This window comes from Rhinichthys klamathensis, unplaced genomic scaffold, assembly GCF_029890125.1.
Source record: "Rhinichthys klamathensis goyatoka isolate OS25496 unplaced genomic scaffold, OSU_Roscu_1.1 h1tg000487l_1, whole genome shotgun sequence".
Classification (NCBI taxonomy): Eukaryota; Metazoa; Chordata; class Actinopteri; order Cypriniformes; family Leuciscidae; genus Rhinichthys; species Rhinichthys klamathensis.
Window position 1 is genome coordinate 1,442,629 of NW_026606974.1, and position 12,954 is coordinate 1,455,582.

The 12,954-nt window shown below is 37.1% G+C and overlaps 2 protein-coding genes across 3 annotated transcripts; both read left to right on the forward strand.

Annotated features, from left to right (window-relative positions):
• The first annotated feature begins 592 nt into the window (after positions 1 to 592).
• Positions 593 to 3,145, forward strand: LOC130072378 (uncharacterized protein C22orf15). 2 transcript variants are annotated; one of them, XM_056237460.1, is made up of 5 exons: positions 593 to 783; positions 1,229 to 1,315; positions 1,530 to 1,652; positions 1,738 to 1,809; positions 2,110 to 3,145. In XM_056237460.1, exons 1-5 carry the CDS (start codon positions 759 to 761, stop codon positions 2,244 to 2,246), a joined length of 444 nt encoding a protein of 147 aa, XP_056093435.1. In that variant the 5' UTR covers positions 593 to 758; the 3' UTR covers positions 2,247 to 3,145. The 2 variants fall into 2 exon arrangements, with proteins under 2 accessions (XP_056093435.1, XP_056093436.1); XM_056237461.1 differs by lacking the exon at positions 1,738 to 1,809.
• Positions 3,146 to 4,633: 1,488 nt separating this feature from the next.
• upb1 (ureidopropionase, beta) lies at positions 4,634 to 12,949 on the forward strand. The gene is made up of 10 exons (XM_056237454.1): positions 4,634 to 4,837; positions 5,474 to 5,645; positions 5,756 to 5,843; positions 6,836 to 6,930; positions 8,262 to 8,423; positions 9,794 to 9,963; positions 10,036 to 10,117; positions 10,666 to 10,708; positions 12,460 to 12,614; positions 12,785 to 12,949. Exons 1-10 carry the CDS (start codon positions 4,734 to 4,736, stop codon positions 12,866 to 12,868), a joined length of 1,155 nt encoding a protein of 384 aa, XP_056093429.1. The 5' UTR covers positions 4,634 to 4,733; the 3' UTR covers positions 12,869 to 12,949.
• The last annotated feature ends 5 nt before the right edge of the window (positions 12,950 to 12,954 follow it).

Below are 12,954 nucleotides of genomic sequence, written 5' to 3' on the forward strand. Positions count from 1 at the left end.
CAGAACTGGACTTTTTTCCCCCAGCAGAGATAATTGAGAGCATGAGTAAAACAATCAGATTGTTTTTATGGATCATCTCACATCCAGCAATAGAAGTTGCACTCAAGGTTCATGCAGTTAGAGCACAGGGACAAAATTGCAACAGACATTTAAATTAATGAAGTTTGCTAACCTATTGGTCCTTCAAGACTCATTTCTTATGGCATAACTTTTTCTCAAGTCAATACCGAAATAGCTGCTGTTCTGTTACTGTTATGTTTAAAGTCATGGGAAAAAAGGCTATAGATCTGCTGCATGTCCTGGAATAGTACTTCAAAGTATCAAAGAACCTGTCTGTCTGTGTACTAACTCCATGGAGACAAATCAGACTGCTCTGCTTCATAAAAAGAACCCTTTCTCTCTTCTCCTTTCATGGGGGTGAGAGAGAGATTGAGAGGCAGAAAAAGAGAGTAAATAATGTAACCCATGTAATAATAGTGCTGTTTCTGTAATGCAGATTCTAGGCCAGGAGGGAAGTTCATCCATAGTTCAGTGGTGGCACAGCAGGATACAATTCTGATTACATTGAGTCTAGTTTGCCAATTATAACTTTTCAACATTCCTCATAAACCAGGGCTTTGTCTCTAGGTATGGCTGTAGTCAACAACATTTAACTGCCTTTTATTTTCCTACTGTGTGAACAGACTCGTTCATTACCGCAGGCTGCCGAGAGATACTGAGCAGTTTAGCACTTAAACACTTCGCATCTCAAGACCGTGATGTTCATTACCGTGATTTTTGGTGGTAAGTGCAGGATGCAGCATTTATATGTTACATTAATCTGTTTGGGGTCTGTCTTTTATGTTTTTGAAAGAAGTCTCATGTCCACACAGGCTGCATTTATTTGTTCAATAATACAGGAAAACAGTAATATGAAATAGTATTGCCATTTAAAATAACTGTTTTCTATTTTTAAAATGTAATTTATTCCTGTGATGGCAAAGCTGAATTTTCTTCAGTGTCACATGATCCTTCAGAAATCATTCTAATATGTCGATTTGGTGCTCAAGGAACATTTCTTATTATCAATGTTGAAAACAGTTGTGCTTAATATTTTGGAAAACATGTTATATTTTTCTTTACAGATTCTTTAATCAATAGAAAGTTGTCATTATGTTTTATATTATATAGTATATTATATTCCTTTGTTTTTGTGTTTTCAATGTTTTCAAATGTATGTTTCTTACAGAGGGAAGAGAAGAGATACTGAACCTAAATTGCGAGATTATAAACTTCATCCACTGTATAAAAGAAAAATGCAATCTGGATCCCCAAGGTAAAGTTTACTTCAGCTCAGGTCAAACAGAATCATTTCAAAGCTTAAATTGGATTCTCACATGTTTTGAAGGACATAAAAGTTGTGTCTGCCTGTGTAAATCCCACTACCAGTTTGGGGTTTGTTTTAATCAGAAACTCGCTCACAAACTGTTAATTTGAAGTTAAACAGACTCATTAGTGTAGGAGATCTAAAAAAGAAGTGTGCTCTGTAGAGACTGTGGACTTGATGGACAGGACGGGAGAGCTGGTGAACTTGGCAGAGAGAGCGCAGAGCACAGACCTCGTCTGCAGTTTGCTGAAGGAGAGAGAGAGCTATATTCCATTACGTGTGTCACGTGAGTTTCCACTTATCCACTTCAACAACAGATACCACAACAACTGGGAGGAAAATCAGTAAAAACACTATGTTCTCTTGTGCAGGAGGTGAAGGCAGTGAAGGTCCTAAGTATTCTGCAGTGTATGACTTTGGCACAAGTTACCCTGAGCTAGCAGGCAATGCTTCTATATTTCTCTCATTCATCTAAATTAGTACAATAGTTTACAGAGAAATTAGTATCAAGAAAAACAGTGATTGCTTCCTTCCTTTTCCCTTCGTTTTGTTATTTAAACTGATTTTGTGACAAATCCAATTCATTGGCATGTTTACTAATCACAGCAGTTTTCACAATGTGTAGAAATATTTATTTTGGTGATCACTATGGTACATTTTTGTTAGGGATATTAGACTAAATGTCTTTGTGTTGCAGTTGTTGGCTCTCTGTTTAATGTAAACTTTCTTTCCGCTAAATTTAGAGATTCTGAGAAAACTATCAAATCCTTCAAAGGAGAAGGATAGAAAGGGTGGAGCATCTAAAAGGGGAGGAGTCAGTCAAAACCGCAACAAAGCTGCGATCAACTTTAAGAAAGCCATCACAACACCTCGGAACTGAAAACACTCGGGCTATTTCCATGTGTTTAACACTGTTGCCAAAATTGTATTAATAGAATTCATTGTGTTACTCTGTTATATCATTTATATCATATGAAGAATAAATATTGCAGTATATTTGAATACATCTATGGCGAAGGGTTCTAAAAATGGCTTCTTATAAAAAAGATGTTCCTGTTGCTCAATTTACCCCAGGTCAAGTTGATCCGAGTCAGAGGGCACCATCTTGGGTGTAAACTGACCATAACTGAATCTGAATCAAACCCATGTGAATTATTTCACTATTTTGCAAATAGTTTTTTCTCTTTTTCTTAAAACTACCTTAAGCAACATAAAACCAACCAAATTGAGTTCAAATTTCAATATCTTTAATTGTTTCTATTTCTAAAACAAAATGTTAAGCACCAAAGTTGTAACATTCCCAAAAACAGACTAAACAGAGTTTGTTGAGAAAAATTTAATAAAAACTAAATTAGAATTAGAATGAAAAAATATCACTGAAACTAATAAACATTTTAGTCAAAAGGTTCTTAGTTGGCATGGTAGTTTTTCTGCAATGTCAAACATGTTAGGCCATAGGGACTAGGCCTACAGGTCGAAAGATATGTATGATTAAGCATCTTCTGGTTCTTCAGAGAATGATTTGGTGTACTTGTACATTGTTCCTATCAAATAAACTAAAAAAAAAATGAATTAAACCAGTTGTGTAAAATTACATTGTCATTATACCAGGTTATACTTCAGAGATTTAATTTAACTACAGTGCCTTATGGTGGGTGTAGGGCAGGGATGGGCAACTTCAGTCCTGGAGGGCCATTGTCCTACAGAGTTTAGCTTCAACCCTAATCAAACACACCTGAACAAGCTAGTAAGGGTCTTCAGGATTACTAGAAAGTTACATGCAGGTGATTTTTTCAGGGTTGGAGCTAAACTCTGTAGGACAGTGGCCCTCCAGGACCGACGTTGCCCATCCCTGGTGTAGGGTTACAAATTTATTAAAATGTTTAATTTAGATTCCAATACTATAGCATATAAACTGAGAAAGTTTATTAGTGTGAATTTTGTAACTAAGGTAAATTATGTCACAAACCTGGCTGTTCCTGTCTGTCCTGATCTCTCTATTGTAAGTTAAATTGATCAGAGCACTGAGACTATCAGTGCACTGAGGCGGCAGTGGCTCAGTGGTTCATGTAGGTTGTCTACAAACCAGAAGGTTGATGGTTCAATCCCCAGTTCCACCTGATCAAGTGTTGAGGTGTCCATGAGCAAGACACCTAACCCCAGCTGCTCCCGACGAGCTGGATGGCGACTTGTATGGCTGACACCGACGTCGGTGTATGAATGAGTGAGTGAGTGGGTGAATGTGAGGCAAAATGTTAAGCGCTTTGGTGGCCATTGGGTCTGTGAAAGTGCTATATAAATGCAGTCCATTTACCATTTATCACCTTTTGTCGCTGAATGGTCTGGCTGATTAGATTGGTTTCTATGCATTCAAATCACAATGTTATGCTGATTGGATTAGGATTGGTAACACTCTCAGTCTAAGGGCAGGTTCCTAAACCAGTATACCTCATTTACATGCTTTGTTTCAGCGTGTCTCCACTTCTATGTAACCCCTCCCCCTTGAAAGGTATATCAACTACAATGTATATTCCTTAGTCAGACTCTGGGTGAGAAATTTCGATGACTACAGCGCTGTTAGACTTGACGATGACTGCAGCTATCCACAGCTTGTGTTCTCAATAAAGAATCCTGCTGAAGATACAACCAAGTCTCCTGGTTTTCGCTTCTGAGTTTCCTACACTTTAGAAGAAAAAAGTTAACAACAGTGGGGTAAGTTAAAACGTTGGCTCACTTTGCCCCGTAGCTGCCATTTTGGACAAAACTAGCTAGCTTACCAATTCAGGTTAATATTTAGCTAAATAATTTGCATGATTTTATACATTGATAAATCACCATTATGGATCATAAATCATTTTTAGACCTGGACAAATTTGCTTTGATGCAACTGTTATGTTATGCTAAAATTTTACTTTGAAAAGCCAAAAACAGTTTTTAAAGTAGCCTAAATGGGTTTCTTCCACTCTTCCCATATGTATCTCCTTTTCACAGTCTGGTAGAAATGACGGGTGGTTCCAAAATATATGGTCACACATGACAACAAACGTGTACGGTTGCCAAGATAAAGGGTGGGTGTGGGTCACCACTGGCTCATCTTACCCCTCTCCCCCTAAAGCATGTCAGCACAGCTGCAGAAATTGCTTGAAACGTAACAACGCCTACAGGTCATACGACTTGGACTGAAACCTGTTCTGTCTTCCTTGACATGGTAAAATATGAAGAGTCTAACAACAAACCATATGGGATCACTTGGACCCTCTGTTCGTGAACGATTGCATAAGATCTCGAACTGGGCTAGTTAAACAGTAATGCAAATTGAGGTGAATTCACTCTCTCTGCAGGTTGAGCACGAGGACGACAGCTAAAGATGTCTGGAAATGACTTTGAATCGCTAGAGAAGATTCTGGAGGCACATGTACCCGAGGCAGAACTCAGGAACGTCAGAAAACTGCTGTTCGGAAAAGAACTGAAGTGAGTGAGTCACACACGCACTTTCACTACTAAACGCAGACTACACGCCCCAGAATTCAGTTATGAATGGAGGGACGTGCGATGACGGCTAATTTTAATTTTAATATAGCCTACTGTATAATGAAACTAGCCTACATCTGAAACACTTTAGGAGATTTGTCCAAATTGCTAGAAGTTTTTCAGTGTCATTTGTTATAACTAGGCCTAACTGGATGTTCAGTAAAGGTTGAAACTGAGTAAATGATTCATGGTGGACTTTGGCCACAAAAAAGGGGTCTCTGGGCTTAGCGATGGCGTCATTGAGTTGAATTTGATATAAACTCTGACATTTATTTTACTATATATCGCTCTAATAGATGTAAGTGAAACTACTTTTAACGTTTTCATTTTCGCATTATTATAATTTTTTTAAAGTGGACACTTGAACATCATTAGGCTATTACAAATATAACAATTCATTACATAACAATTTCATTCGTACTGAAAAGAAAAACATATTTTGAAGGAGAGAGGACAGTTTGAAATGTATCATGCATTTATTGACCATTGAGCGACAATAATCTCTCAATCTTCCCTATTTGTTTAAATTTTCATAATGTTTAGCAGTTAATCAGCTTTGCAATAAATGCATTTCAGGAAGCTCAGCCTTCCCCAGGGTGCAATAGAAGCTGCAGCGGAGCAAGATTTTGATCTCAAGGGTTATGTGTTTGAGGCTTCTCCAGAACAGCTCAGACCACCCAGAACTGTCCGCGTGGGACTGATTCAGAACAAGATAGTCCTACCCACTGATGCTCCTGTGCTTGAACAGGTGAGAGAAAGAAGTACACACTACATATAATGGCCAGGTGCTAAAACAAGTTTCATCTATTTATCTTTATTAATTTGAATTTGAATTGTATTCTCATTTTGCTTTCACAGATCACAGCTTTGCATAAGCGTGTGGGGGAGATGGTAGAGGTGGCGGCCATGTGTGGGGTCAATATCGTATGCTTCCAGGAAGCCTGGAGTGAGTACACAAACAAACACACACATAAAATTTATGGCATATTTTTAAATCTATTTTATTATACACTTCTTTAAAAAATCAACTCTACAGTCATTTCAAAAACATGCTGAAACATTCATAGTTGACAATTAAAAAAAAAAACATAATTCATGTCAAATCTACATGTGTGATAATTATAAATGAATTTAAAACTATTTTACAAATAATTTTAGATGAAATATAGCATGTCACTCTGCAAGACACTGTTCGACACATGACTAGTCAGAAATATTACTTGTTTTAATTCTATGGGTATCTATAAACCATTTCCTGTTGTCCTCAAGGAAATGAATGTGCTTATTTATGAACAGAGCATATAGGATGGGAAGGCTTCTTGACCTTCAGTGATGTAAGATGCCCGTGAAGACATCAGCAGAATCTGGTTTACATCAGCAGAGCTCAGCAGGGCCGTAGTGACGAAGTTTAAGCTGCGCACACAGTTTGTCTGTTTGTGTTGGCCGTGGCGTGCTGTAGGGATGCTTCCTGATGAATAAGGAGTCTCATGCTCCAATTATAAACTCTCTAGGCATCCCAAAGGTCATTCAGTCCCTTTGGGTCCCAATAGGCCCCGTTGCCCAGGTTTGAACCCCCTTAACCACCACCCCATGTAAACCTTTGACCTCTTGGCTCTGATTTCCTGTGTTTCCATGCAAATCTATGAAGCATGTTTGCTTTGTTAGTAGTCATTAAAAAATGCCATGTAAACAATAATCATTTCGTCATGCTCTAAACAAAACAACAACTGCTAATGAAAAACAAGACCATAAACCTTTCCACTGTACTTCTCATCCTCCCTCTTAGCAAGAAAAACAACATTTTATTGGACACCAAAGAGAATCAATTTCGACAGATTAAAACTCTCATAAATAAAAATCAGTTCTAATGAAATATTTTAGGGGAAACAAATAAGCATCACTTTCTCTCCTGTCTCCTCTCATGTCCTCCACTCTTAGCAATGCCTTTTGCGTTTTGCACACGAGAGAGGGAGCCCTGGACAGAGTTTGCTGAGTCGGCCGAGGACGGGCTCACCACACGCTTTTGTATTCAGGTAAGAATTGAATAAATGGATGTCTTCATATAAACGTTACACTCATCCTTTGCTATGAAGCATCATCTTGATCTTTAGTTATACACTCAAATATTTAACCTCAGTCCCCAAATTAATTATTTGTTCACTCCTCAAACTCAACACGAGGCTGTATTTCTATTAGCATGGACTGAATTGTTTTATTCCCTTGTGCCTATTGCGAAGGGAGTTAGTTTTGATATAGCGCATGTTTGTTTTAACTGGTGCGGTGCTGTGCAGCTGCTTTGAGGCTGGTGATTTGTTAATGGAAGTAGCAGGGGGTTAAGCCCACAGAGGGGACGGGGACGTTCTGACCACGGCGAGAGCCACAGACGATGAGCACTGCAGCACGTAACTGTGGAATCTTCTGACACTGAGCTCTGAGAAATTACATGGCCTCTGACTGTTTACAGAGGAACCGCATCTATCCTTTTGCAAATATGTCCTAAGATGACATTTCTAGCACCAGTGCAGTGGTGTGTTAAAAAGTGTTTTTTTTTTTTGTACACTTTCCTGTTAATATTGTTCAATGGCATTTTTTCATCATGCAGGTTCTTCAAGATCACTAGTAGAGATTATGGCAAAAATTGAGAATAATTTTGTCCATGTTTATTAACTTATTCAAAAATACAATTAGTTCATAAAAATGACTTGAATATACCTCTTCTACAATGAGAATGTTTTCTGAATGAAAATTAATATAATTAATATGAAATAAGCAATACTAAAATAAAACTGTTCTACACTATGATGAGTATGTTTTTAATTTCCGTATTAAAATTCATTGTTTTTTTGTCAGCATAAAAAAGTCAGGGTGATACAACTGTCCTGATATCATAATGAAGAAAAAAAAAGCCTCATTAAAATAATGAAATTCTTGGAAAGAAAACTATATTAAACTTTTATAAAAGTATAAAATTATATTAACTCTATTAAGTAATATAATAATAAATAATAAATGTTATTTATAATGCGCTTTTCTTACACCCAAAGCGCTAATATTAAATGTCTATTCTAAAATCTGAAATATTTTATTAATGTTTAAAAAGACTGCCTAACTGCTTATTAGTATTTGAAAAACTATTGTCACCCAAATCAGTCATGTGTTGTGACTAACATGCAAAAACATGCTGCATAAAAATACATAAAACAAGAAATTCTATCACAGAGATGAATTTGGCATTTTTATGACAAGACAAAGTGATTTAATGTGGAAAAATGTCATGTAGTGCGACCACCCTGCTATGTTCCGCTTGCAGCAGCCATTCCTGCTAATGCTGAAACTATGTGTGCTTGATTTGAATTTTTTCTAGCTGGCCAAAAAATACAACTTGGTGGTGGTGTCTCCCATTTTGGAGAGAGATGAGATCCACGGTGGAACATTGTGGAACACTGCAGTGGTGGTGTCCAATAATGGCGATGTTCTGGGCAAATCACGGAAGAATCACATTCCACGTGTGGGAGACTTCAACGAGGTCGGTGTCACCCTCTGCATAACAGCCGAACAACTGTCAGTGTGACACAACACAGCTACAGTGACACTATATTTACATCAATAGAGTGTCATCACCTATTTACATTAAGCTAACATGAGTTAAGTCAGCTATAAATCAAATTTTAATACACTGCGGTCCAAAAGTCTGAGATCATTAGTGAAAATGCATTTTTGCATATTTTTTATTTATTTATTAAAAAAACATTACAAATTATTTACAAATTGCTATTGTTTTCAAATTTATTATATTAAAAGGAAAATGTCAGAAGGTATATTTGTGACAGCGGCACTCGAGCTGCATGAATTCTTGTTGAATATGAAGTTTGTGTAAAACATTCTCGAGAATGATCCAAAGAGCATCTTGAAATTCAATAGAAAGGACATCTATTCATCTGTACAAAGGTGTCACAAAATTACTTATTTGATAGGTGACACAAATAGTACAGAATCTCTTATTCGTTTATGTTTTTGAAATCCCATATAGTTATCAGTATTTTGTGCTGCTGCTGCGTGGGTACTGTATGTCTAAATCATATTGGATAACTGAAAAGTTGTTCAGTACAGCCACTTTAGAAATTCTTCTTTTCAGAGATTTGTTCCAGCATGTTGGGTGTAATTTTTCACCTCCAGGTTAAACGAGTGTGTGTGCGTGTGTATCTGCACTACATCATCCGTGGCACTTTAAGTGGTTGATTTCTCCCTGTGCTGTTTATCAGTTGTTCTTTTGATCCATTCCACACTGTGATAATGCTCAATACAGGAAATGTGCCCACTTTCTTTTCCTGGAACACAAGTGTAACTGCAGGAACCAGATGACAGAGACGGCTCTATTCTGTTGTTTTCAGTCAAATAAAGGAGAATTTTGATGGCATGCTGATTAGCATCAGATATATTTAAAAGGTTTACACATAAACACTGTTTTACGTTGTCATTTTTTAAGTACAGTCAACTTGGATGTTTAAGTCATTTCAACGTGAAATACATTAAACTGACTTAAAAAATAGTATAATATAAAAGTTGTCTGCGTCTGAATATGCATATTTTCACAGCAATAGCAATCCACAATAATCCAACGATCCAATCAATTCCCGATGGACAAAATCAAGTCCAGTCCTACATTTTTTCCTGTTCGGGAAGCCGTTTCACTCGAATATACAGTCACACAGGGAAGAAAAGACTATCACAACTTCAGTTTCATGTCGATTTGAATGCATCAAAGGGTTAAAGAAATATTAACGAGTGTATTATAGCCTACTGATAGCTAGTACTAATGTATGAAGTGTTGCTTTTCTGCATGATAGGCTACTGATGTTGCATTTCCATAAATCATCTTTTTCATTCTTCCTCTAGTCTACATATTACATGGAAGGCAACACCGGCCACTCTGTATTCCAGACGCAGTTTGGAAAAATCGCTGTTAACATCTGTTACGGCCGACACCACCCTCTCAACTGGTTAATGTACAGCATACATGGGGCTGAGATCATCTTTAACCCCTCGGCCACAGTTGGATTGCTCAGGTATCGTGTTGTTCTCATGGGAAAGACGCAGAGCCCGTATTCCCTCATGCTGATGCAGGTTTTGTGTTACAGTGAACCAATGTGGTCGATTGAGGCCAGAAATGCAGCCATCGCAAACCACTGCTTCACCTGTGCCATCAACCGGGTGGGAACGGTATGTGCCACCTGTTGTCCTATAACTGTGCCAAATATTGTTTAAACAATCTTAAAAATGACATAAATTACGCTCCTGAGTCTAAAATACATACAGAGATTGCCAGGAAATGTCCTGTTTACCCTAACTATGCGCATACTGTGATAATATCACAACCACAGCTGAAGTAAACTATATATATTCTAATAAGATTAGATAAGCACATGCTAATAATTTAAACAGGATTATAAGCCAAACTGCAAATAACGTTACACAGATGAAAAAACAAGTTGAGCGGTGCCTTTTTTTTTTCTGTGGCTCTGTAGAGTCTGGTCTCTGTTAGTGGTTATAATGTCTTAGAGGGATGACTTTTATTCTCAGAGTTAGATACAGTAAACCAATTATCTTTAAATTGGTTTTAAATGGGAGTTATTTGCACAGTCTGTTATGCAGTGCCTCTCATAAAGCGTTGGATGTTCAGATATGTGTTTTCTGCTGCCCTCTATTGATGATTTCTGCACAGAAGTGACCCGAGCCTTTGAGTTTTGACGTAGATCTCTCTTTTCCAGGAGTATTTCAAGAATGAGTTCACATCTGGAGATGGAAAAAAAGGTATCCATTTAGTTTGAGTATGTGCATGTATCTGCGTATGTGAAAAAAATTGGTTTCCATAACAAATATTAAGCAGCACAACTGTTTTCAACATTGATAATAAGAAGAAATGTTTCTTGAGGAGCAAATCAGCATATTAGTATGATTTCTGAAGGATCGTGTGACACTGGAGACTGGTGAAATGATGCTGAAAATTCAGCTTTGCATCACAGAAATAAATGACATTTTAACATATATTAAAAGTTATTTTAAATTGTAATCATTTTCACAATATTACAGTTTTTACTGTATTTTTGATCATATAAATGCAGCCGTGGAGAGCATAAGAGACTTCTTTCAAAAACATTACCGACCCCAAACCTTTTGAACAATAGTGTTTACATAGCATGGTTCCTGTGTAATGAAGACATTTAGTGAGATCAATTTTTCATAAGTCACTCATAGATGGCACTCTCAGCCGAGTAAATCAATTTGGGTCAAAAACCTAAAGATACTTCCTGTCGGTATTCACATGTGAGTACAGCTGGCTCTTTCCCATAGCTTAGTGTTGCTGTGTGTCAGCACATAAATGATCTGTGTATCTGTCTGTCAATCTAGCATCTGTGCCGTGACGGGCTGAGGACAAGGGACCTTGTTCAAAGGTGTCGTGTTCCTAAAGCTCTGGTCTGTCAGGCTCTGTTCTCACTTTCAGCCCTCATTACTGTTGCATAAGCCTTTCACCTGAACACAAACCCCCCTCTGCTGTTTTACATGCATGTACAGCCTCCATGTAACATGACCAGGGTCACACAGACATATGCCACAAACATATACAAGGGCAGTTTTCCATGAATAGGGTACAAAATACAGTCTAAAACTACTTAATAATTAACTATTTTTTCTTTCCCAACACGATCAGTGAAACGAGATGCTTAACCTTCAGAAAATGTTGAATGTCAGCCTCAGGAGATGAAACTAGATATTATATTGTTGTATTATTTTTCATACATTTTTTATGGGGTTTGCATGTTTTGCAACCCTATTAGCAAAATTTGGGACGTGAGTAAATTGTTTAAACTGATATGTAGCTGAGTTAATAAACATGAACACAAAAATTGACAGACGAACTGTTAAAACAAAGAAAAAAAACTATGCCAGAATGGGTAATTTGGGATCAAATGTTGATTTGTAGTTAGTAAACATATGCTTCCATTTATAAGTTTGGGGTCAATAATATAGGCTAAGAAATTAATACTTTTTTTCAGCAACGACACATTAATAAAAAGTGACAAAGCCATTTACAATATTGCAAAAACGTTCCTAATTCAATTAAATGCTGTTGTTTTGAACTTTCTATTTATCATAGAATACTAAACAAAAATGTGTCTGTTTCTAAAAAAATATTACGCAGCACAACTGTTTTCAACATTGATAATAATAAGAAATGTTTCTTGAGCAGCAAATCAGCATATTAGAATGATTTCTGAAGGATCATCTGACACTCAAAACTAGAGTGAAAATTCAGCTTTTCCATCACAGGAATAAATTACATTTTAAAATACATTAAAATAGAAAACTATTATATTAAATTGTAACAATATTTCACAATATTCCTTTTTTTACGTGTTTTTGATCACATAAATGTAGCCTTGGTGAGCATAAGTGACTTACCGGTATTTTAAAATCACAAAAAAAAAAAAAACTTAGTGAATTCAAACTTTTGAACGGTGGTGTGCATTTATTAAATGATTTCTGATTTGCCTTATCCATAGCGCACCGTGACTTAGGCCACTTTTATGGCTCCAGCTACGTAGCTGCTCCTGATGGCAGCAGATCCCCGGGATTATCCAGAACCCGCGATGGCCTCCTGGTGACAGAGCTGGACTTGAACCTAAATCGCCAAGTTGCTGACAAATGGAACTTCAAGGTGGGATAAAAATCAATACAGCACATACATTTCTTTCAGGAAGATATCTCATCATGATCACCATCAGAGAGGTTTATTCTCTTTAATAAAAGTCATATCCTATAGATATTGAAAGAGGACAGTCTATAGTAGTGTCTGTGTGCCATTAACACATATGAATCTCTCCACAGATGACCGGGAGGTATGAAATGTACGCAGAGGAGCTGAAAAAAGCCGTCCAGCATGACTTCAAACCCAACATTGTTAAGGAGTGAGTGCCAAAAGCCCCTGAGAAGAACTGTGCTTTCTCCTGAAAGCCAAACTCTGCAGATGCAGGAGAACCACATTATGTTTTAGGGAT

What these genes read in the sequence shown, in the direction of transcription:
- LOC130072378 (XM_056237460.1), top strand. Translation starts at nt 759, where the DNA reads ATGTTCATTACCGTGATTTTTGGTG. An exon ending in CATTACCGTGATTTTTGGTG is followed by an intron (nt 784 to 1,228) that starts GTAAGTGCAGGA and finishes TGTTTCTTACAG; the next exon opens with AGGGAAGAGAAGAGATACTG. An exon ending in TATTCCATTACGTGTGTCAC is followed by an intron (nt 1,653 to 1,737) that starts GTGAGTTTCCAC and finishes TCTCTTGTGCAG; the next exon opens with GAGGTGAAGGCAGTGAAGGT.
- upb1 (XM_056237454.1), top strand. Translation starts at nt 4,734, where the DNA reads ATGTCTGGAAATGACTTTGAATCGCTAGAGAAGATTCTGGAGGCACAT. An exon ending in GCCACAGTTGGATTGCTCAG is followed by an intron (nt 9,964 to 10,035) that starts GTATCGTGTTGT and finishes TTTGTGTTACAG; the next exon opens with TGAACCAATGTGGTCGATTG. An exon ending in CTGACAAATGGAACTTCAAG is followed by an intron (nt 12,615 to 12,784) that starts GTGGGATAAAAA and finishes ATCTCTCCACAG; the next exon opens with ATGACCGGGAGGTATGAAAT.